This window comes from Conger conger, chromosome 14 (assembly GCF_963514075.1).
Source record: "Conger conger chromosome 14, fConCon1.1, whole genome shotgun sequence".
NCBI classification, from domain to species: Eukaryota; Metazoa; Chordata; class Actinopteri; order Anguilliformes; family Congridae; genus Conger; species Conger conger.
Genome location: NC_083773.1, coordinates 12,104,297 through 12,128,617, shown reverse-complemented (window position 1 = coordinate 12,128,617; position 24,321 = coordinate 12,104,297). Strand labels below are relative to the sequence as shown.

Below are 24,321 nucleotides of genomic sequence, written 5' to 3'. Positions count from 1 at the left end.
GCTGGTAGCTGGTTGACCAGCTCCCACCTTAACGTGGCTTAGCTGGTTGACCAGTTTAGACCAGTTCAGACCAGCTACCAGCTCAGACAACTCACAAGCACTAGCAGGTAGAATAGCGCATACCCAGCTAGACCAGCTTTATGACCAGCTTGGCCATGCTAGTTGACCAGCTCATATCCAGCTAGACCAGTTTATAACCAGCTGATCAAGCTGTCCTAGCTGGATTTTACAGCAGGGGGTCTATCCCTGAGCTGGAAACCTTTATAGAGAGAGGAGCCGGCTATTATGCAGCCAAGATTTCAGTCCAAGAGCCCAATAGGAGCCGAATACAATATTAGAGCAATATATACTCTACGAGAGATGATTTCACACAGAACATTTTCCTGTGTAGAACATCACACCTTATGCCTCCACATTGGATCTGCGCACTTCCTCTTGAGTAATCACTGTAGTGAATGCAGTGCTGCTGCACAGACTTGTCGTGAAGGGAGTAGTCTCTGCTACTGTTGCCCTAAGCCGTGGAGCAAAGACACGGCCCCCGCCTGATTGACGTATTGAAGTATTCAGCTGTATGTCCCATGTGAAATGTACACGACTGCATTTAAAGTCATGAGTCATATGTCCCTGAACACCGAACATGTTATTCAGCCATTGGAGTAGATACAAACTGGGGTATATTTTATCCCTAAAAAGATCATTCATATCGCCATGTTGCTTCTTTTATCTCTGCTCGGAGGAAGTAAACTACAGTCCCCATGGAAATCTCTGTCAGTGAAGAGTCCCTTTCCACCAGGCTCAAGTGCTCTCTGCCTACCGTCAAAGAAGGAAAAGCAGGGATGTCACTGTCAGCTACTTGTTTAGGCAAGGAGGGACTAAAAATATCTGTGCTAATCCAGTAATGGATAATGAGTGATCTATAGAATTTGTAAAAAAAAAGTACCGTAGCTTATTTTGCCCACTTGCTAAAACTGGGAACATATATTTTGTTTTGCACCTGTCAGCAGTGTCCCAATTTGTTAGAGCAAATTTGTTTGTACCATTCTTGAGGCTGTTCAAAGCACTGTTGTGGTGAGGGTCCTGTTTACCTTCCTTATTTTGTAGTGTTCAGTAAGCAACAACTGTTGTCCTAGCAAGGGATTTCCTGTCAGAAAAGTAGAGGAGACACCACACATGGAAAAGACACAGACTCACCCTACCAGCCCACTTCCATATTGGTAAACAGCCGGCAAAGCAACAATTCCTGTTTATGTGACTGGGGTATGAACCTCTGTCAGGAAAAGTCTCTTCCTGAGACGTCAGTAGAAGTAGATTTTTCATTTGACATGCATGCTAACATTCATCAAACAAAACACTATATTCTAAAATATGCCCCCATGCTGTGATATGCTCCACTCTGGGCAGTAATAGGTGACTCTGCCAGTGTGGGGGCTACAGGGGGCTGTGCATAATTTTACAGGTTATTTATCTGAATGTGGGCTTAAGGGATGCAGCTGCATGGTGCTTAGCATTGGGTCCCAGTCATACATCTTAACCCTAACGCTACAGGGCGCTAATGTGCCTTAGCCTTGATCATGGAGGGAGGGTTTCACTCAGTGGGGCTATCCTGGGGGAAGCTTGGGTGACTGCAATGGGCCTACAATAACTATATACTCCTCCGATACAATGCACAGCTCAGCTGGTGAACTGGACTGCAGTTAAAAGAAGCAGTGGCTTCTTTGAAAGAGAGCACATCATCTGCATTCTTTACAAATCTGACTGGGAGTTTCAAACTGGGGACAATGACTTATTAGTTAGTTAGTGTATTAATTAGTCATTGATATAAAACTGTACATTCTGTTGGCATTGCTGATGCAATACATTTGTATTACACCCACTTTGTGCATTGCAACTAATGTGACACGTGATTGTTTATTAACAGGCACTTCACTTCATTTACATGGCACACTGACATACTTCCATCATCCTAATTGTGAAGGCTTCACTGAAACCTAACTCAGGTGTCCCTGCAGGGCACTATTGCGGCCATTTCACAGATGTATGGGCTTTCTATTGATTTCCCACCATAACCTGAAAGATTACCATTGACCCACAAACAGACACTGACTGTAAGTGTTGTAAAGTTCAGATTGACATAAACTCAAACAATCAAGGGGCAGTAGGCCAACTAAACAACCATTAAAACATTGCCAAACATTAAAACAATCCAGCAAAAATACATCCAGCACAAAAATGCTCAATATAATGCGTCAAACATTATACAGTATAGATTAAATATAGTTAATAATTAGATTGCTGTTCTTGACTTTTATACTCAGTTTTCCCTAGCTACAATAAATACATTTTAAATGTAAATTTGAGCACTTTTGTTACAATTTATGGGAAAACCTAATGAGCTGACACTGTTGCTTATTTCTGAAAGTGATTTGACGTATTTAACAGTACAAAAAAAAAACACAACTTGGTTACACTCATCAGTTAAAGTCATGACTCATGACCCAAAACTAAAAAACTAAGTGTTATTGAAGCTGTGCCTTAGGCATGTTTAAAGGTTTCAGCTCCAAAATGGGAGTAGAAGAACTGGTTCTTAGATTCGTGTTTTAATTTAAAATCTACAAAGCAAGCAATGTGAAAATGCAAAGCAGGAAACGCTCATTTTTCATTCAACACGCTGAATGCAGACCAGCTTTACCACAATATCACATAACTCTTCATTTTTTTCTTTATTATCAGCACAAAAACGTGTTGAAATAATATACTGTTTGACACTGTGAAAAAAGTGCTGATGACTAAATGGCAAGGCATTGGGGGAGGGCAGGGGAGCAGAACGAACATGATACTTGAATTCTGTATGTTGCTCTGTACAGCGTAATTCCAGAAGGTAAAACAGAGTGGTGTCTGCCCAGTCCATTTTATTATGTTTAAAGTGTTTAATAAAAACTGTGTCGTATTGATGAAACTATTCATGTCCCATGATTGGCAAATAACTCTTATTTATGCTGGCTGGATTCCAGCGATGGAATTTTCTGAGTCAGTTAATAGGTTTATTGAATTGGAACTGCTGACCCCATTAAAAGCAACTGAACATCCTAGACTAAAGTCAACACAATGCGTGCCTGCTTTTTTTCTTTGTTGTGAGCTCATTTTGTGTATTTGCGTGTGCCTGTGAGTGTTTATTTGGTGTGTGTGTGTGTGTGTGTGTGTGTGTGCATAGTCGTCTGAGCCCTTGTGTCCCCCTGAATTTGTGGAACCACAGCTGCTTGGCACCGTGGAAGCTTATTGGTGTATTGGTACCTGGCATCTAGTGCATGATCAATTGCTTAGAAGTAAACAGCAATGTCACGGACAATGTTTATGGGTTTCACCTGTAAATATTTTAAAGCCACTTTAATATTTTAGTGCCTGCGATGGCTGCTGGGTGTGGGTCACAGGGCAAAAGCACTGTGCCATGAGTGAGCACCATGGGATGCATGGGAGAGGTTCTGTCAGCAGGGAAAGCAGATATTGCTGGAGTGACCCCTGTTGGCCATCCGGGCACACACATATGATTGGGTCTCCTCCACTCTATTCTTGTTCTATTCATGCTTTGTGGCTGTGGTGTGAAAGCTGGTTAAAACCACGTGTTGGCAGAATACTGTGAGCCGGTAGCAGAGTTCATGAATGAGCCCATTTGTAGCCTATGTGGTTTGCAAATTGGACATTCCAAATTCAGGTGCGAGTGGAGATGCCAAATTTGACTTTTATTTAAAAAACATTAGTGCCTGCCAACATTTGATTTTGACGTATGTTGTTCCACGCCATGTAGCAGATAAACTTCACATCCTTTTCCTTAAACAACTGCCATAAATGCATTCAAAAACAGGAAGCATTTCTTTTTTTCTCCTCAGAAGTATTAAATGAAACGCTGATCAAAAATGTAATATAGGAAATGCAGCAATGGTTTTGACTCATTGGATTTTTTTTGGTTCATTTCAACAGAAAATAATAATAAAATGATAAAAATGTACAATAGCAAAACACTAATTGTTGCGGTTTCATGAAACTTTCCTGTAATTTAATGTGTAATTATGGCTCAAGGGTAGCACGGATGGTGCAGTGGGTAGCACTGCTGTTTCACAGCAAGGAGGTCCTGGGTTCGAATCCCCCTCAGGTTTCCTCCGGGTACTCCGGTTTCCTCCCACAGTCCAAAGACATGCAGGTTAGGCTGATTGGAGAGTCTAAATTGCCCATAGGTATGAGTGTGTGAGTGAATGGTGTGTGTGCCCTGCGATGGACTGGCGACCTGTCCAGAGTGTATTCCTGCCTTTCGCCCAATGTATGATGGGATAGGCTCAAGCCCCCCTGCGACCCTGTTCAGGATAAGCGGGTTAGGATAATGAATGAATGAATGAATGAATAAGCTCATTTCAATGTGCCTAGTGTTTGTACCAAAGTGACAGGACCTCAAATGGGTACTATAAAAATTAGTGTTTTGACCAATGTTATTGTTCACCCCCCATTCCCCCCATCCCATACAAACACACACATACAGGAAACAGGAAACTCAGTGACAGAATTTGTCAAGGCAGTCATCAGCTGAACAAGAGGCTCTTTGAAGCCCCCCCCCCAAAAAAAAAAAAAAAACATGTTCCTTTAATCAACACTTTCCTCATGTGTTTACAAGGAAACAAGCAGGCACATGCTTATCAAGCACCACCACCACCATCTCTCACAAAAGAGCCCACGAAGGGCTAGACACAAGAGGGGCATGATATGGGCCTTTTTTTCCCCAGTGCATTTCTATTGTTTTTATTTCCAGTGCAGATACTCTAGCTAAATCATCTAAACTCCATTCTATAATGAATGGAATTAAATTAAGCTACATTTAGACGAATCAGCTGACAATTTCCTTAACTAGGAGTAGCTACATTATCTATTTTGTTATTTAGTAATAGAGCCAAATGGGCAGGCTACACAGAGCAATGCCCTATGGTAGGCTTTGGGACTACAGCAAATCACATGTCAGTTACAGGATATCAAAATGTGGGAAAGTTGTGGCACTTTTTCTGCAAGGATATATTCTGAAGACGATTAGCCTGCATTATATGTGAATTAATACAAAAAACAGTTTTAACATCCGAAGCACAAAGAAAAATAACATAAATTAAAAAGATAATGTCCAATATGTAATGGCACCCTGGCCTTTAAGGACTGAATTTTATGGAGTATTGACGAGTATAACATGCACTCATTTCACTCATGTCACAACACGTCATATATTCTGGGGAAGCCAGTTCATCCAGTAATAGGCTACGTGTAGGTCTTGTCATTATCGGGATCGTTTCACTTCTACGCTTAACACAACATATGAGCAATCAAAAGAAATAGTGTAAATTAATAGGTTAATCTACTGAATAGGCAACTGTGCGCGGCTGTATGGTTTACAATATGTGTCACAACTAGCGAAATGATGCATTATCCCAATTTCTTCCATGGATACTACCCTTTTAAATTGCATTTTCAAAGCGCGAATGAGCGCTATATATCCCAGTGCACACCACAATACCACAACCATGATACACTCTCGCAGATGAACAAAGCCTCACCTTTTCTTTCCCAGCGGCGTTACCTTTAGATTCAGCTCCTCGCTTTTTGTATCAAAAGCGGATCTTTCCCGGTACCGCGAACCGTCTTAAATCCGTTATTCTTCTCTTCAGTAGAAGTGCAGTGTACTCACAGAAACTCACTCGCCCGGCACGCTGCTCTGCTGCTGTTCTATCAGGAAGCTTTCTTGATCCGCATATCCTAATAGCTCACCGTTCAATCCACAGACACCACGCCTTCTCTTCTTGCCTCGCAGCCAATACACCAGAAACACCAATGCCCAACAATCGCATCTAACATGGCATGACCGCTATTGACACGATTACCGCTGCTCAACGTTCACGTCGTGCAGTGACATGGAAGCCTTTGAATACAATAGTAACACACACGGTACGCGAGTCCCCATCGTTCATGCAGCTCACCGACTGTAGGCTACTCCTGCCAATGCAATAGCTTCTATAGTGTCCAAGGCAACAAGAAATAATGATTGTCCTGCCAAGATGCTGGAAGGGAAATGAACGGGTTTCAAAGCAATCAGACACGGTAAATGGAGCTTCTGGATTAGTATGGACAGTAGGACAATATTAATAGACTATATTCACGGCAATTAATAGCATTATATTATTTATTGTTAACAATTCTTCTTCTTCTTCTTCTCCGTCTTCTTCTTCTTTGTATTATTATTATTATTATTATTATTATTATTATTATTATTATTATTATTATAAAATTGTACTTATTTAAACTATTTTGAACACATGTATGCATACACGCACCCTCCAAAAATGCTGTTCACTACCCTTTTTATCTTTCTCATGGTCTAAGGCTGGTTGTTTGGACACAAAGGCATGCACACACACACACACACACACACACACACACACACACACACACTCCAAAGTTCTCCAAGTTCTGCTGTTCTCTATCCTTTTCCTCTTTCCTGTGTCTGAGGCTGGTTGTTTTGACTTCCACAGGATGTTTGGTGGAAGCAGATCCTGCTCTTCCTCATGGTGACTGTGTAAAGAATGCCCTTCCTTATGTTGTCTCTGGCCATCTGAATGTCAATCACACTGGGAAACAAGATGGTGGTCAGCAGAATGATAGACAAGTGAGAAGAATAGGGTCTACTCATGTAGCAGTGTGTTAGCCTTCTGCATCTTTCCCCTGAGCTCTTCAGCCCCTTTGATTTTACCAGCATTTTTACAAGCTTGAGGAACATTTTTGTCTGCATAGATTTGTCTGCATAGATGCTTTCTAATAGTACCAGACAAAATGCAATTTCAATGTAAAATATGTTTAGCATGTAATTGGTGCTGTTGCAGGTACTGGTTGCATAACTGACTGAATCATTAAAGGTAACAGGTTGCCTGCTTTCTTATGTTTGTCATGGACTGAGTGTCTCTCTGGAAAGGTTCCTGAGTTTTCATGATATAGGCAATGGGATTGCCTTAATCATCAGTAAATTGTGGCACCTGCAGTACTCATGGAACAGGGAGTTCATTTTGGTTTTGATGCTAGAAACCTAAACAACATTATGATGCCAGTGATATCTTCAGCAGTACCAACATATGGAGAATGATATTCACTATACCAACATGTCGTGAATATTTAAATATTTAAATATGGTAATATCATTTAAAAAATATAGATCATTTCCATAATAGAAAGGCATCATCTTCCTATAATGGATATAACCATACTTTACACCATTACCATGACAAATTAGAAAAGCATTTAAACTAGAAAGAACAGAAATAACACATATAATATTTGCAGAGATATTAGGGCAATTCATATTGCATCTTCACCATTGAGCTTAAGGTTTCATTTTCAGCGGAGCGCCTGCCGGAACCTTCTCTCATTGACGGGAGTGACTGGCCCCGTAAGGACAAAGAGCGCAAAGCACAGGAGGGGACAGATATGAGGGGAAGGAAGGGTGTGCCTGAAGCCCAGGCAGTCACACACAACTGTGCACAATGGAGCAGTTGCGCAGGCCCCGTGTAACTGGAGGCAGGAACACCCAATCTCAGGCAGCATCGAAACTTAATGGCAGACATGGAACATCCATCGGTGGCCAACAATAAAACGGACAATTTTCAATGTATTCCCCATCAAAGCAGATTATTATTTGTGTCTAGGCAACCGACTGGTGTGTTACTGGAGTGGTGCGGTTCCTTCAAAGCCTAAGTGGATCCCTCCGGGGAATTAGGCACCCCCCCCCCCCCCCCCTTTCTCGGATTTCTGCCACCGACCATAAATGAGTATCTCATTAGGCGAGCCCCAAAACCGTCTGTGCGTCTCTACCCCCCGTCCCTCCCCCCTCCTCCCCGAAATCTCAATTTGGCCTCAGGTGCAGGAGGGATTAAAAGAGAGGCTTGTCACACCAACAATTTTGCATTTCTTTTTTCCTGTTGTTTGGAGAATTATTTTGATCCCTTTCCAACTACCTCAAATGGGGGATGACACAAGGCACTTGGTTTTGTCACAGAAATGGTACAATTACATTCATTTCACAATGAAGAGTATAAAAGGTACAATGAAATAGATTTGTCATGAGACTGAGTAGACATTTCCTCACTAAAGACAGTGGCTGAATCAGTGCTCAAATTAGCACATTTGGTTCAAGCAGCAGATGTCTTATATGAAAGAGAAAGCATTTATTTATGCATGCATGTGTGAACATGATGATTACCCACATGCGTACGAGAAGCTGGGGTTCGTTACTGAAAAATACATCACAACCCATGATAAATTATAGTTTATTTCACCATTGTGAACAAATAAAATAAATCCACATGATCTTTTAGCTGAAGGTAAGTCAGAAATGAATGGGCAATTTTCCACCGTTGTTATGAGGCTGAATATGTACAAAGTACAGGAGACAGTGGTGGGATTTTGCGGTTAAAACACAATACAATTTTGTTCAATACACACAAAAATATGTTTTTCAATTCCACATGAACACCAAGAGTGTATATACATCGTCTCACATTAGAATGGAACGTAACACCTTACATTAACAACAATGAAACAGAAAAAATAAAAAAATAAGTAATTGCTTGCTAATTATACTAAGAACTATTTTGTTTCCACATATGGAAGGGTAACAATCTTTGATTGAATATGACCAATAACCAGCAGTATTGTGAAACACAAAGGCCCCTTTATTTTCTTAGACCTGCTGTTCACTGAATATTTGGCAGTGGAGGAAGACTCGTCTACTTTCTCAATTGCTGAGGTTGAAAGGATGAATGTTAACACCCGACACTAGGACCAATCAGGACTCCTCCTGGAGCCGGTGCAGAGATGAAGACTGCTGGGCTCCCCCACAGAGGCATCAGTACAGTGCCAAACCCAGAGCCACGCTGTCACATCCTGTCAAAATCTCCCAGCTAACGCCTCGCAAGACAAAAGTCAAAATGCTCTATTGTACACCGTCATTGTTGCCATTGTACATTGGCATTAACTCTGCCTCCATGCCTTGCCAAAGCCATGCCTTTTATGTCACCAGAATAAAGAAACCACCATTTGGGGTTTTCTGGGTCATGGTTAAACCGTTTTGTTCGAGGAAACATGGCTCTTATTTCTTTGTTCTCCTGTCACTTAGTTGATATCACCAGTCTGGTCTGCAACATCTCCGTGAGCTAGAGAGAGTTAAAATGCACAATTCAAAATTCACACCCTGAGGGCCAAAATAGAAAAACAGAACTAGCCACAAAAAAACCAAGAAAGGATCCTCTTATATGCGATATACAGTGTAGCATGATTATATAGGCAGAGTGATGGACAGAGGATGGACGGACAGACAGACAGATGGATATATAGATAGACAGATAGACAGATAGGTAGAACAGACATGGTACTGCATGGATAGTGGATAGACAGACAATCAGACAGATACAATGGCCTCCATAATGTTGATTTGCCTCTGATTTGCCTGATTTGCCTCTGATTTGCCACAATTTTAGATTTGGAATCATACAATTAACATGTGGCTATATCTCAAATTGTATTTTTATATTTTGATGTTGGTTTCACCATGTTGAGAATTACAGCAGTGGTTATAGATAGTCCCCCCATTTCAGGGCACCATAATGATTGGGACACATGGCTTCACAGGTGTTTGTAATTGCTCAGGTGTGTTTAAGTGCCTCCTTAATGCAGGTATAAGAGAGCTCTCAGCTCCTAGTCTTTCCTCTGGTCCTTTGATCACCTTTGGAAACTAGTATTGCTGTTTATCAACATGAGGACCAATGTTGTGCTAATGAAAGTCAAAGAAGCTATTATGAGACTGAGAAACAAGAATAAAACGGTTAGAGACATTGGCCAAACCATAGGCTTACCAAAATCAACTGTTTGACTATAACCATAATTAAGAGACACAGCATAGAGGAATGGTCCAAAATCCCTCCAAACCTTGTCAAGCATTACAAGAAAAAACTCCAGGTTGTTATCCTTGCCAGTGGTACAAAGATACACAAAGAAACCAGAGGTGCCAATAATTATGGAACCAAATTTGGTGAAATCTATCTTTATTCAATTAATGTTCGATTTTGATTGGTCCAGTGAAACATTAATTAAGCATTTTGAGTTGTAATCATATTGTTTTTTTTTGTGTATTGCCAATAATTCTGGGGCCCACTGTATTTCATTTATTCATTCATTATCCTAACCCGCTTTTCCTGAACAGGGTTGCAGGGGGGCTGGAGCCTATCCCAGCATACATTGGGCGAAAGGCAGGAATACACCCTGGACAGGTCGCCAGTCCATCGCAGGGCGCACACACACCATTGACTCACACACTCATACCCACAGGCAATTTAGACACTCCAATCAGCCTAACCTGCATGTCTTTGGACTGTGGGAGGAAACCGGAGTACCCGGAGGAAACCCACGCAAACACGGGGAGAACATGCAAACTCCACACAGAGAGGCCCTGGCTGACCGGGATTCGAACCCAGGACCTCCTTACTGTGAGGTGGCAGTGCTACCCACTGCACCATCCGTGCCGCCCGCCCACTGTATTTAATGTATGTATACATTTAGGAGACAATTTAACATAAGTCAATAACGAGAAACATAGTGTTGATAGGTTTCAGGTCAAGACCAATTTCATACACCACTCCCCAGATTTTGTATAAAATGAATATTAGAATGAAATCAGATATTAAATAAAAAATTATTCAACTGCATAAAACATATGAAATAGTATGTACATATGTTTTCCTGGATAAGGGAGATTAGTTAATTAAATAAACATCAAGTAATCGATTAGTTATGAATGAGCCCATATAAACACTGGGGTATTAATAATAATATAAGTGTCGTTTGGGAGCTGTCAGCATCTCTGTTTTGCTGATATGTTTCATGTGGTTGCTTTTGCTTATATTCAGCATCGGGTCAGGGATATGTGGGGAATGTAGGCATAGCCTGTTAGCATTGGGACCACCCACCTGTGACAGTGCAGTGCGAGGAGGCCAGACAGGGTGCTGGGAATAGGTGTCACTGTAGCTGGCCCACAAGCCATTGGCATTAAAGCGAATCAGACAAAGGAAGTTCCAGTCAAGGCCCAGTTGTATTAATGAATAGCAGGCATTAATGTAAGGTCACCATGGACACAGGGATTTGCAATGTAAATGCATAATGTATTGCAGATCTTATTTGGTAATACATTAATTGGCATCTTTGTGCAGGACCTTGATGCAGATGGTTACCAAGAATTTATATAAGTGTGATATGATAATAATGTACTATATTACATGTTATTTGGCTGACACATTTATCCAAAGTGCCTTACAGTTGATTAGACTAAGCAGGTGACAATACCCCCTGGAGAAGTGTGGGTTTAAGGACCTTGCGCAAGGGCCCAACAGCTGTGTGGATTTCCTCTTTGCTACACTGGGGAAGGAACCACTGACCTTGCTGGTCCCAGTAATATACCTTAACCACTACACTACAGGCACCCCATGTATGAAGGCAGGATGTGGGTTCAACATTCATCTAAAGTTAAACATTTATCTAAATATATGAATATTGTTTTTTGTTTTTTTGTGGTGAAAACAATAACTCAAACATCCAACCAATACAATATGTTTGCTGTCATTCACATTACTGGTTCTAACAACCTGACAGACTAACTGGCTGATTAATAACATACAGGAAAATCTGAATTCTGAACCAAAATTCACGTTTTAAAACTCAAACAAAATGCCTGATCCTTAGAACTTGGTAGGAAGATATCCACAGAACAGCAAAACGGACAAAACACAGACACCGTTTTCTTGTCTTGCACTGCCACCCAGTGGATAAAAGTCACTAACTGCCAAATTGGGCTCAGAAAAAAATTCAGCAAAGATAAAAACCAATAGGGAGCGCAATTTAGATAATAAACTGCAACAGTTCCAAATATATTTAAAAATAATCCTTGAACTGGTTGAATTTGAATCATTTTTGTTGTATCACTAGATTATGTATTAGTGCATAGCAGTATTCAGTTTGATTTAAAGTATACTTGAAAGAAATACCCCCTCAAAAAAGCTCAAACCATCAGGAACATTTCTAGAATTTGTACCAACACGTATTACTTTTTTATTCTCAGCTGCCCTAGTAGGTTAGACCCTGTAGTATTCTGTATGTATCCAGTAGACAGTGCCGCTCGTTTTGCTTACGTAGCCAGTTTGTTATTTAATGGTATCGTATGTTTATATTTCTTAATGGCATTCAAATACTATCTCTGAAAACGTTGTTTTATTCATTTGTAAATGCGTTAGTACTGTGTAAGTATTGTTTTAAACGAACCTGCATGTGGTCAACTGCGTGCGGGCGTGTGAATAGGCTTTTCAGGTACTTCTGACAGACTTTACAAAATTAGAAAATTTTCATGTATGCATATTGACACAGTAGTCTATGCCAGTTGGAAATATGTTCCTCCGCTTATAGGAAAATGTAAAACATTTTCACAAACTAATATGAACTAGTTAGTTAAGTTTTTGTGTGAACCTGAGCCATTCCATCGTAGCTCATACGTTTCTTAAAGCCCTTATACAATTAAAAACATTTTAAACCCATTATTACTAAAATAATATTACCAAGGAAAGAAATTGGGAAAATTCCATGAGACAGTGAAAACGAAAAGCTGCTGACATTGACATCAGTCCCGGGGATATTATGATGGCGAAAACGGAATAATGTTAACACACGGTACTTGTAGTTTTATTAATGCGCAAACGTCGTTTTCCTCATACGGCGTATACATTATAGAGGACTACATATTCTATAGTTTTTAGCGCCATCTACGTGTAGGGAGGTCAGCAGTTTGCAAGCATATCGACTGGTACTGCGTGGTTTACACTTATCAAGCTACATTTCTTGTTTTCTGTTATTCGTGTATATTGGCGCAACTTTTGACATTGACAGCTAGAAGGATGCAATCGGAATCGGGGATCGTAGCAGACTTTGAAGTCGGCGAAGAATTTCACGAAGAACCAAAAACATACTATGAACTGAAAAGCCAACCTTTGAAAAACAGGTTAGTGCGTAGCAAATGAAATGTTAGCGAGCTAAACAGCTAGCTTGCTGTTTGCGTGCTAGCTGCATAATTTACAGTTTTCATGTTTCAGTCTAAAAAAAAAAACTTAGCAAGTAATGCTGTCAACAGTGTAGTTGGTTTTATACAGACATTGAATCTGGCGTATGGTAGATGCAATGTCATGTAAGACAGCTTGCTAAGTTTTAAGTAAACGATTTTCTTGTTGGATTCGTTCCATATGTTAACGCTGCTTTTCCGTTCAGATTATTATAAGCACACTGTCATCACTCCCTGTCTGTGATAGCTTTCTGGGAGGGATTTGTTTGACTGGGTTTCTGGTCGTTCTGCTAATAACATTGTTTTGTAAAATGTTCGGGTGTTGTCAGGATAATGCTGTCCAGAAATAATATTGGACCATACTGGATTCGAATATTAAGTCGTCGTGGCATTCATTAGTTTGTTAAAATGAGACTAGGCTGTGCATTGCATGGGCCATTATGATTAAGTAGCTAATTGCTCTATTTGATCATTAATTTCAGTTTGTGCAATTGTATAACGTATGCGGAAAAAAATACTAAAAACGCAAAAGGAGAAAAAGTAAAGAGGACAGTGTTTTTTCAACTGATAGGCTAATTAAAACACTGCTATTTCATACAGGAATGGGGCACTTATTTTAGGAATGCTATTGAGTTGTAGCTTCTGGGAAAACGCTTTGGAAAATGTATAGCCTGAAACGATGCAATTTCTATACCGTATCCCCCCAACACACACACACACACACACACACACACACACACACACACACACATACACATACGAATACGCACACGCACACACACACACACACACACACACACGTACACATGCACACACACGTTAACTGGTGGTTTTAATGGTGGTCGTTTTAGAGGAGTACTTCTTACAATAACAATGGATCAGCGAGTACTGTGGACAAATCGGGGAAAAACACCGAGAAGTTCTAATTGCCCCTCGTCATTGTATTATTATTTGTCTCAGTAATTAAATTGCTCTTATATTGTCTGTCTTGAGCCACACATGGAATGTGGACGTTTTAGTTCAAGTAGCTATTTTAAGAAGCATTAGAATGATTTCCTCTTGAAATTACTTGCAATCTGCAGTTAATTAAATGATTAACTTTGAAAAATGGAAGCAGCATAGATAACATAACCGTGAAGAACTAAGCCTTTCTTTTCATTGCACTCAGGCAACATGATGATGAGAAAAATACAATGTTTTGCGTAGAGAGTCATTGAGTCAAGTTCAGCTAAGAAGACGGTGTAGCCTAGTTCGGCTGAACTAACTATCGCTTTCCTTTTGGTGGTGTGTGGGTGTGTGTCGATTTTTAAAATTAATTTATTTTGACATTTTTATTTTGTCAAAAATGTTGTTAGGCTATAGATTATTGTTATGAAATTAAATAAAAGCATGTAAATGGTACTACATTAAAAAAATATATTTATTAGCCTAACTTCTTTACTCTCTTCTTGTTCCAGCGATCATTGTGTACACCACAACTGGATTTGGTAGTTGGTAGGCAGCATTGACATAGATGTTAGCCAATGTGCCAGGATCGTAAGTCACACTTAGAATTCTTAAGTGTTGGGTACAGCATCACTATCTCCACGCGGATAGTGATGTTGTAACCACCACAAACTGGTAAGTCAAGAGCTTATTGTGTTTATATTCTCCCAAACATGTCCAACACGGGAAGTGTCTAGTTATTGCCAAATTCATCAATATTTATTGATAGACAAACATTTTATATTGTCTATCAAAGTGGGGAATGGAACTGGTAAGACAGCACTGACTCTTTTTCTGACCAAATTTTCTGACCTCTCCCCACTGTCCAGACCTTGGTCCAAACAATATATCCCACACTGGCTGAGGCCTGGGCTCTGCAGCTAACCTTTCAGTGGCAGAAACATGTGACCGGACCACTGAACGGCATTATCCTGGAATGAAAAGCAGTGGGTCCTCGACCGTGCCTCAACACTGCTCCCCTGTGTTCACCCAATTTAACACTGCGCCCAAGTATGCGCCGTGAAACCGCTGCTTTTTCCTGCGAAACGGGACGAAACTGTGATCAGCAGAAGGAAACTGTGATCGGCCGCTGCAGGGAAGCTGTTATCTAAATTCTAAACTGATTCCTTTTTTCCGTCAGTAAATTTCTTAACGTGATTACTTGTTTAGAACCCATATTTGTGTGAGTTCATTTGTTTTTAAGCACAACGACGATTTCCTTGGGAAGAAATACTAATTATTTTACTTGTAATTCCTGTTGAGAATGATTTTTAAAAATAGCGGTGCAACGATGCGTTCATTACAGCAGGAGTGTGCTGCAGTCTCTAAAGGCTCTTATTTTTGTGTTATTTTCCCACTTATTAAAAGTTGTAGTGTTAGAGTCCAAACTATGTTTTTACAGTAGCCTATCTAACTCATCAGTAAAGTTTATGCACAGGCGCATACCAAGGGCAGAGCTTTTAAAGAGGATACTTTTATTTTTTTAGTAAATTATATTGATAGTTAAAAAGCACAAGTAATCAGAAACGGAATGGGCTTTTTAGCTTTGAGCGGTGTGGTATGCATAAACAAACAGATAGAGGGCAAACAAAGTGAAAAATGCAAATTTTTAGATAATTAAACAAACGAGTTTAACAGAAGAGCATTTATCTTCAAGCACATTTGTTTTTCTATACATTATGCAGAAAATATCACTTAATGCTACTTGGGTCTTCAGTTTGAACTACAAGCTGAACAGGAGGGAACAGTTAACTATCTCAGAGGATAAGTGTGAGGTAAGAGGAACATTGCAAGGGCTGCTTTGCATTAGTAGTTATTGTGTGGGTTGTTGCATTATGGGTTATAAATATCTACAGTTTAAATTTCCATTTACACCTCAGTGTTTGGCAATTAAATCCAAAACAATTAAATCTCAGTGTCACCAACCTTTTCAGTTTATCACTACGGGTGGAAAATAGGCTACATTTAGTTTAGTTACATCTATCTTGCTATTAAAAGGGGATTCTTTGTCGGCACAATGGTTCTACCTTTAAATTGTGTATGCCAGTAGTAATAATTACATATCGTTAAATGCAGAAGCATTGGGACAGTAACATCATTTTCTTTCGCTTCTGTACTCCAGCACATCCATTTTTTATCAATTCTGTAGTCCACCCAATTTAGGGGTGCAAAAGTAGTGGGTCAAATAAACATAATCTGTTTATTTATTAATCTGTTGCGATCTAAAAAGTTGCGATATAATCTAGTACTTGTCTGCGACCCACAGGCATACGTTACCAGGTGATGCTCTGTCTGGCCTGTACTGCAGCCATCTTCAGTTCCAGTAAATGGACTGCACTTATATTGCGCTGCGGTAAATGTATTTATTTTACAAAGTGCTTTAGAATTGATGCCACCCATTCGCACAACGGAGATAGGCTGCCAGGCAAGACACCAATCAGCTCGTCAGGAGCAATTGGAGGTAAGGTGTCTTGCTCAGCGACAATTAGACACACTTAGGGAGGGGGTTTGAACAAGCACATGTTCAACTGGATTCAAGATGGGTGATTGACTTGGCCAGACAAGAACATTCCACTTTTTGGCCTTGAAAAACTCCTTGGTTGCTTTAGCAGTGCATGCATTTTGAAAACATGCCCAAGCCATAACAGAGCCTCGACCATGTTCCCGATGAAGGGACAGAATTTACAACTCACTATTTCCCAAAACACTTTGACATTTTCAGGTCAAAAGTTCAATCGCATCAAAGTCATGGCCAGTTCTGTATGCGATTATACTCCATAGTCTGCAGGAGAATATTTTCCATGTATTATTTCCCCAGGAATCCCATTGAATTTTAGGTCAAAGAGTAATTTGTTCAAGGTATGCATTGTAAATATTTCAATATGTTCTTCTAATGTGGCCAGTGAATCATGATATTTCTATTTATATTTTGTGTCGTATGTATTACTGACTCTGTCTGTAGGCTCTTTTCCGATGTGTGTGTGTGTCTCATCATTGATGAGTTGAGTAAGGTATTTCATAATAGCCGTTTGGAATGGTAAAATGTATAAAATGGGGAAGGGAGGAGTCTCACTTCCTTCCAAATCAGTCCATTACATGGGAAGTGAAACACCCTGTCTTCACACTTAAAGGATTCTTCTTCTTCTTTTTCTTCTTCTTCTTCTTCATCTTTGTTTTCATCTTCATCATCATAAAGATTTCATATTCTACCATATGACAGCATCAGCAGTGAGTTCTAGCATAGTACTACAGAAAATAGTGTAATACAGCTCTGATGAAAGAGCCCTGAACAATATAGGCCTATGAGGTAAAGGAACCAGTGCTGAAGACCATGCAGTGCAGTCCTCTGAGCTGTCCACTCTCAACCATATGTGCCCATGGCCTGATCCCGCACTGTGGCTTCCCCCGTCTGGGGAAAGTAAGCAAGGTACTTAGAAAGGGTCAACAGGGGCATAATGACAAAAAAGAAACTATTAAGCAAGTTGTGGCTTGTGTATTTTTCTTAAAACCGGGAGCATAGGAAAGCAGAAGTTTTTCAAGAAGTGTGTCTGAAAGAGTTTGCATGTGGCAAGAGACGCTTTACAAGTTACGGAGTGGCTGTGTTCAATGCTGGATAACAGACCGAAGAGATTATAGCAGTGGAACAAGGTGGAGACTGAACAGTCAGTCTGCCCGGGAATGATTATCGCAGTGGTTGAGTAGGAGTGTAGAAAGAAATTATACATCCTGAAGGGGGTTAATGAAAGTAAGGAAGAACATGGGTGCTGAGGAAAATTGTGCCGCCATTTGGAGATAGAAGAACTTGATCATGAGATAAAGAGAAGGGAAAGGGAAGGGTCTGAGAATTTCAAGATTCCTATGTGTGGATCTTTCTCTTTTTCTGTGTTTTGTTTTGACAATTATGAGATATAAAATTCCTGAATTTTATCTTCATGCTCCATTAAATTTTCCAGGTTGAACCATTTAAAATGTTGCGGGTATCACAATGAAAAAGCCATCATGGCACAAAATGTGATATTTAGAGGTTCATAACTTTGTGAGGAAAGGCGTAAATATTTGTACTGTAGATTTGCATGTAGGAATCTTTCTGTAGTAATAGATTACACCCCCATTTAAAGTGGAATAGTCCACAGTGGCTATACTCGTAACTGCAATCGGAGTTTAATTTTATATAATAGGGGCGTTAGATGTATGTAAAGATGTATGAAGTTAGGATTGTTGGAAGTGTTGTATAAACAAAGCCCATTGAGTACCAAAGCTCATTCTTTCTAGAAAAGTTGATTAAGGATGTAAATTCAACATATCCGAAGTAGAGGGTTGGATGAAATTTCTGACATTGGGCCATTTAGGGCCAAATATACGAAAGTAGATGCATGTTTTCTGAGGCTGTATATGAAGTCTACATAAACAATTACAGCTAGATACACATTTTCACAGATTTCTGGCTTTTCTTACTCAGTTATGGACCTCTATAAATCACATTTTGTGCCATGGCGTGTTGTTCTTTGCGACATCCTGTAACGTTTTAATGGCTCTTTTGGGAAAACAAAATGGAGTATGAAGCTCAAGTTTTTTATATCTCATTAGTGTCTATCAGTACACAGAAAAAGAGGAAAATCGAAGAGGTGCTGTGGTGCAGCCTCCTAGAGTTGGCATGGAATAGCCCAGTTGGTTTCATGTGCAGTATCATTTACAGGCCAGTTAGCACACCACGGAACTAGCAGGTATCGTTACACTCTACAGTCCCACTTTTGTTTTCAGTGGTGTGTGAACCTCCGGAAATCAGAATGAGATTTTTTTTTGTTTGTTTGTTTTGCCGAGGGACAAAATGATAGAAATGCTTTCTTGTATCTTACTGGCTTGTAATCTGGTAAAAGAGATTTGTTAGGTGTGAAGCAGACTCACTTGAAGGCCTGGAAATAAAATGAATGTTCCTCATTTAGAAGACTGGCAGACTGTAAAATGCTCCCGATGCACGCCGTGCTATATGCAGTGTAAATTAGTCTTATAAATTTAGAAAAGAATGTGAGATTCCTGAGGGAAAGAGATGTTGCAGTTTTGATCGTGCTGGCTTTATTTAAAAAAAGGATTTTATGAGGGGGGGGGGGGGGGAAGCATACACACACTGAGCTCTGTATATCTCGGGATAAAGATTTAATTTCTTAATTTCTCTGTATGCCGCAATTTTCGATTTGCAATTAAATAATGAACCTGGTATTTTTATACACTTCATTCACTGTGTAGAAATGACAGCGCTTTTTATTCATAACCCCCCATTTCAGGGTACCATAATGTTTGGGACAAATTACCTCATGTGTGTTTCTACTGTAATTAGCCAGGGATGTTCAATCGCTTTCTAAGTGCAGGTATAAGAGAGCTTTCATTACCTAGTTTTGATTCTAGGCCTCGATTTCATATAGGGCAACGGCGATACAGTAAGCAAGTTATTTTTATGAGTATTGTTTTTGTATTAAACTAGGTTTAATGTAAATATGTGGAATTTGGTACTATTTGAATAGTTTCTAGTTTTTTTAATGGTTTTAAGAATTACCAGCTAAAGTGAGATTCTATGGCATATTCATTCCTTATTCAAAGTACTTCATAAACAATAGTTATTAGATTGCAGTGTAGTTCTGTTGTTTGGTATGTCTCTGAGGATTACAGTGTAGTTCTTTTGTTTGGAGGACCATTGCATAATGTAATGGCATCAGAGCCCACCAATAAAGATGCTTTGACTTCACCCCAGCCCCTCAAAAAGGACGAATATATCATATAAAAAAACAATATACAGGTTAGGATGTGTAAATTTCATTTTCAAATACAAATGCTTTCAGTGTTTTAAATGACTATAGAACAAGAGTTCTCAGTGACTGTACAATCGTGGGTGGCTGACCCTTAAAGGCCCGGTGGTGAAAATAAAGGCCACGTTCGTTCAATCTGTTCTTATCACCATGACGAGCTTTAACCGTGAATATGACTCTGCTACTGTTTTCAGCAGTTGCATTGAGGGCCTTTTATACCTGCCTTATCTTTATGATTACGCTTGGGTTTGCCTCTGAATGGTGTTTGAGTATGGAGAAAGTGTATGGATTCACTATCAGGGATGGAAAGTGTATCAGAGCCACTGTGCAAATCAGTCTGCAAGTTGTGCCAGGGAGGATTTGGATAGATTTTCATCTCTCGCAGGGTGTTGAAGGTGGACTCAGGGTTTGACAGACAAACACGTGTGCCTGTGGCTCCCTTCAGACATGGTTGTGTAAGTACAGCATGCTTTGTCACTTCAGAGATATAAAGTGGCCGGAGACCATGCCTGTGTTTCTCAGCATGCTGGAGATTGCTGTTATTTGATTGCAGACACTCTCAGTGGGTGCCTGGCTAATCAAGCTGAGAAACTCGCCTCTTTCACACCTAAGCTCTGTCATTGAAAAGTCTCAAATTCTCACCGTTTGTTGGTGAATATGTGGTGAATATGCTTATTAATAGACTGATAGATTACTTAGAATAGATCCACTTGAAATATGAATGCCTGGCCTATATTGTACAGTCTCACTGTATGACATTTTTTTTGAGTGATCCACAGTAATTAATTTTGGATTGAAATGAAAGATGATATTTTATGTTGTTTCTGCTTCTGCTCATTTTAATGCTTGCATTACATTATCACTGTAACCTGGAGGGCTTTTTGCGTTCAGCCCTCAGCCCTACTGCAGTTACTGTATGGTTGCACTGCCAATGCAGTATATTTAACTACCTTTAGTGCCCCATTCAGTAAAACCACCAAATATAAGGAATCTGTTGGAGTTGGTCATTGAATTCAGTGACCAATGAACCCCTGATGTTTTGTAAAACATAATTGAATGCACAAAATGCGTTGAATTCAATGGGCAGCAGGCTCTTCTGCACTCAACATGTCTCCCTACCGGTTCACTTCCTGGCCTCATACTCTCTGCAGTTCCTATGTGTAAGATCTATGTTGCTACTACCACCACCACTACTACTACTACTACTACTACTACTACTACTATTACTACTATTGCTAATACTACCAATAGTAATGGTAGTATTAGCAGTAGTAGTAGTAATAGTAATAGTAGCAGCAGTAGTAGTAGTGGTAGTAATAGTAATGGTAGTAATAGCAGTACTACTACTACTACTACTACTACTACTGCTGCTACTATTACTATTACTACTACTACTGCTAATACTACCATTACTATTACTATTACTACCATTACTACTACTACTACTACGACTACGACTGCTAATACTACGAATGATGACAATTTTAGTAGTAGTAGTAATAATAATAACAACAAGTAGGGCATTATCTAGATGACCTTCATTACAGTAGGTTCATCAGGTCTCTTGGAAAGAAGTGAACAGATAGATAGGTGCCCGATAATGACATGTCTGAGAATAAAGTGAGTTATGCTGACAGAGCTGTTCTCTCGCCTTACCTCGGAAAGTGTTGAAGACTCTTAAGTGCTGCAGAGTGGAGAGGCAGATTTGTGGGATATTTCACAGAGGGAGGTGAAGAAACTCACAGGAGGCTGGAACAAAGGGGTGTATTTTTAGGCCCAATTAGTAGATGGAAACACTTGAGTCACATCTCCCTCTTCCTGTTTTGTGAAACCGCAGGGCATATTGACAATATCCAATAAGTTTTTTCCAGCAATCGCATTACAAAAATATAACGTGAGTTGGACTTTGTTGAGTCAAAATCATGAGGATTCTTAAAAATACATTTGAAGTCTGTTCTCTCTGGCTTAGTCAGAGAACACTAAGCCTTGTATCAATGCTATCTGTGTTGTACGTTGTGTATGAAGCGTAGTGTGTACTGGGATGACTGAAAGCTTTCAAATTCCAGTGAGAGAATGCTTTATAAATTCCATCTGAGAATACTTGTGCTGGCTGTTGAATTTGAGTTCACTGTAATAGCTGGAGACACCCACAGGGGCGAACATGTCAACTTTACCAGTCTCCATGGCCTTCTCTGTCTGCAGGGTAGACAAACACAGGAGAGCCCAGTTGTGAACAGTGTGTGCTCTCTGTCTGCTCCAGGTCCATGAGGCTCTGTGTTGAGCCAATGCTGAGCACACATAATTGAGACTCGTGCAAAGCATTCTTGTATTTTCACTGCCCTCTCAAAGCGGAAGTCATTTTTCTTACAGGGGATCGTGCTCATAGTCTGGTCTGGTCTAGCACTGCAGTGGAGACTGATGTGTTGGTTGATGCTGCATGCTGTTGATGTTTGGGTGCTTGGCTCCAGCAGAAAACCCTCAAGACTGTTTTTGGCTTAAACTTACTCACAATTCTTAGTCAATTATGAACTAGAAATGAAACACTGGTTGATGTGTAGAAACTTAATTCATTCTGTGTCCTAGCTTCAAAAAAGAGACGATGAGCGAGAAAGAGAGTAGGCCTAAACTCTGTCATCTTGTGGAAACGGTGACACAGCATGCGCTTAAATAGGCCCCCCCCAAGTGTCGCGTTGCGTCAAGTTTCCACTGACAGGCTGAAGCAAACTGCAGTACTGTGAATAACCAAACTGCAAATAATGAGAGTAATCAGGTAAGGTGAGATCATTTTTACAATGTTTATGTATTTTAATCTAAACGTATATTACCACTTTTACAAAATCCTTAATTTTAATTTAACTGTAAAAGACTGAATGAAATTGGTACTTGTTTGCACGTCTGTGTGTGCATGTGTGTGTGTGTGTGCTATATACACACTTTGAGAATACTAATGTGCTTGGCAAGGCTATTATGAATATCAACCCCTAATAGCCAACATGACCGTTCAGTTCAGCCACGCATATTTTATGACACTACTGCATAATAGTAACTGACTGAGGTTCCCATTTCAGCCCTTACCTGCTAAGGTAGTCTTCCCTTGCCTTTTGGGGGGGCAATTATGTTGGAAGCCAAACATTTACTCTATGCATGTACTTCAGAGGTCTGTAACTTGCATGCAGTCCATTACGTAATTTCCACGCTGTCTGTAGGGGAAGCAGTGTCGGGTAGTGGGTGAGGAACTAGACTTGAGATATGAAGTTGGGAGTCTCATTATCCAGAGAGGGTGCTGAGGTGAGTCTGAAACCTGGGCCTAGGTACTGAACCTGAATCCCTTTGTGATTATCCATTCATATTGATGTGTGATGTGTAGTGTTCAAAGTATAAGCTATGCTAACCATCCTGCATTTGAGAGCAAATGATAAGCAAATAATTAGAGTGCATTAGCCGGATCAGGATTTAGCCTAGTGATTTGCAGGGACTGTGTGAAAAGTTCTGTTCTTTTAAAAAAATGTGGAAGTAGGATATAGGACATGTTCAGACATGTTGGGAAGAGACCAGCCTATGATCTCTGAAGGCTGAATATGCAGCACATATGAGCAGACCCATACTGTAGATTGTGGCAGAGCTGCAGTCAGATTTCAGTCATGAGTGTAGTAGAAACTGGATTCTAAAGTGTTGTAATAATAAGCTAATTATGCATTGCACTTTTCATAAAATGTTTTTAACCGTGGACATTTCTATGAAGTGTTTGTTGTAGGGTGCCATCAGTGCAAATAGAAAATGAATGGGGTTCCGTCTATGGTTTTGCTACATGTTGTTTATTGAAAGCGCTGTTGCCCTCTCGCACAGCTGCTCTGGCTGTAATGTAATGAAGCACTGTAATTACATGAAGCAATTGACCCAGCATGTTCACTGAGCAGACCGGATTCAGCCCAGGGAGAATCAGCATTTGGCAGAGGGTTTTGCAGATTTAAAACTAAAGTTCCGCCCCAAAACTTGCAATGGTAACAAAGTTACAATCTAACTAGAGCACAAAAAATGAATGTAAAATCATGCTCAATTTTGGGAAAATATTTCTGACTAAAGTGACGAAGGCAATGAATTCGCATCATCTCCTGAAAACTCTTAGGCCTGTTCCTGCCTTAATCGTGTTCGTAGTTATCCTGCATTGTCTAATTTAATGCTTTCCATCTGACTTTGTATGGTGACAGATAGCTTTAGAAGTGTAACCACAAAGCTGGAGTGTGCCCTCTGGTGGACAGACTGATCATCTCTTGATGATTCTTTCCTATGTGGGAGGGCCAGGTACTGTAGGATGTAGCCTCTGCCCAAATGTTGCACTTATACTTTTTGTACAGTAGTACATATTTGTCC

The 24,321-nt window shown here is 40.1% G+C and overlaps 2 protein-coding genes across 5 annotated transcripts in view; one reads left to right on the top strand and one right to left on the bottom strand.

Moving 5' to 3' along the window:
* Positions 1–5,766, bottom strand: part of frmd4ba (FERM domain containing 4Ba) — a 58,376-nt gene extending 52,610 nt beyond the window's left edge. Inside the window, exon 1 of one of the 2 annotated variants that reach the window (XM_061219430.1) lies at positions 5,583–5,766. The gene's annotated coding sequence lies outside the window, so the exon portion shown is untranslated. The remainder of the gene's footprint in view (positions 1–5,582) is intronic. The other variant, XM_061219431.1, reaches the window with a different exon arrangement.
* Positions 5,767–12,906: 7,140 nt separating this feature from the next.
* Positions 12,907–24,321, top strand: part of mitfa (melanocyte inducing transcription factor a) — a 44,834-nt gene continuing 33,419 nt past the window's right edge. For all 3 annotated transcript variants that reach the window (XM_061219210.1, XM_061219209.1, XM_061219208.1), the window contains exon 1: positions 12,907–13,108. In XM_061219210.1, the coding sequence (XP_061075194.1) occupies positions 13,005–13,108 (104 nt within the window). In that variant the 5' untranslated portion in view covers positions 12,907–13,004. The remainder of the gene's footprint in view (positions 13,109–24,321) is intronic.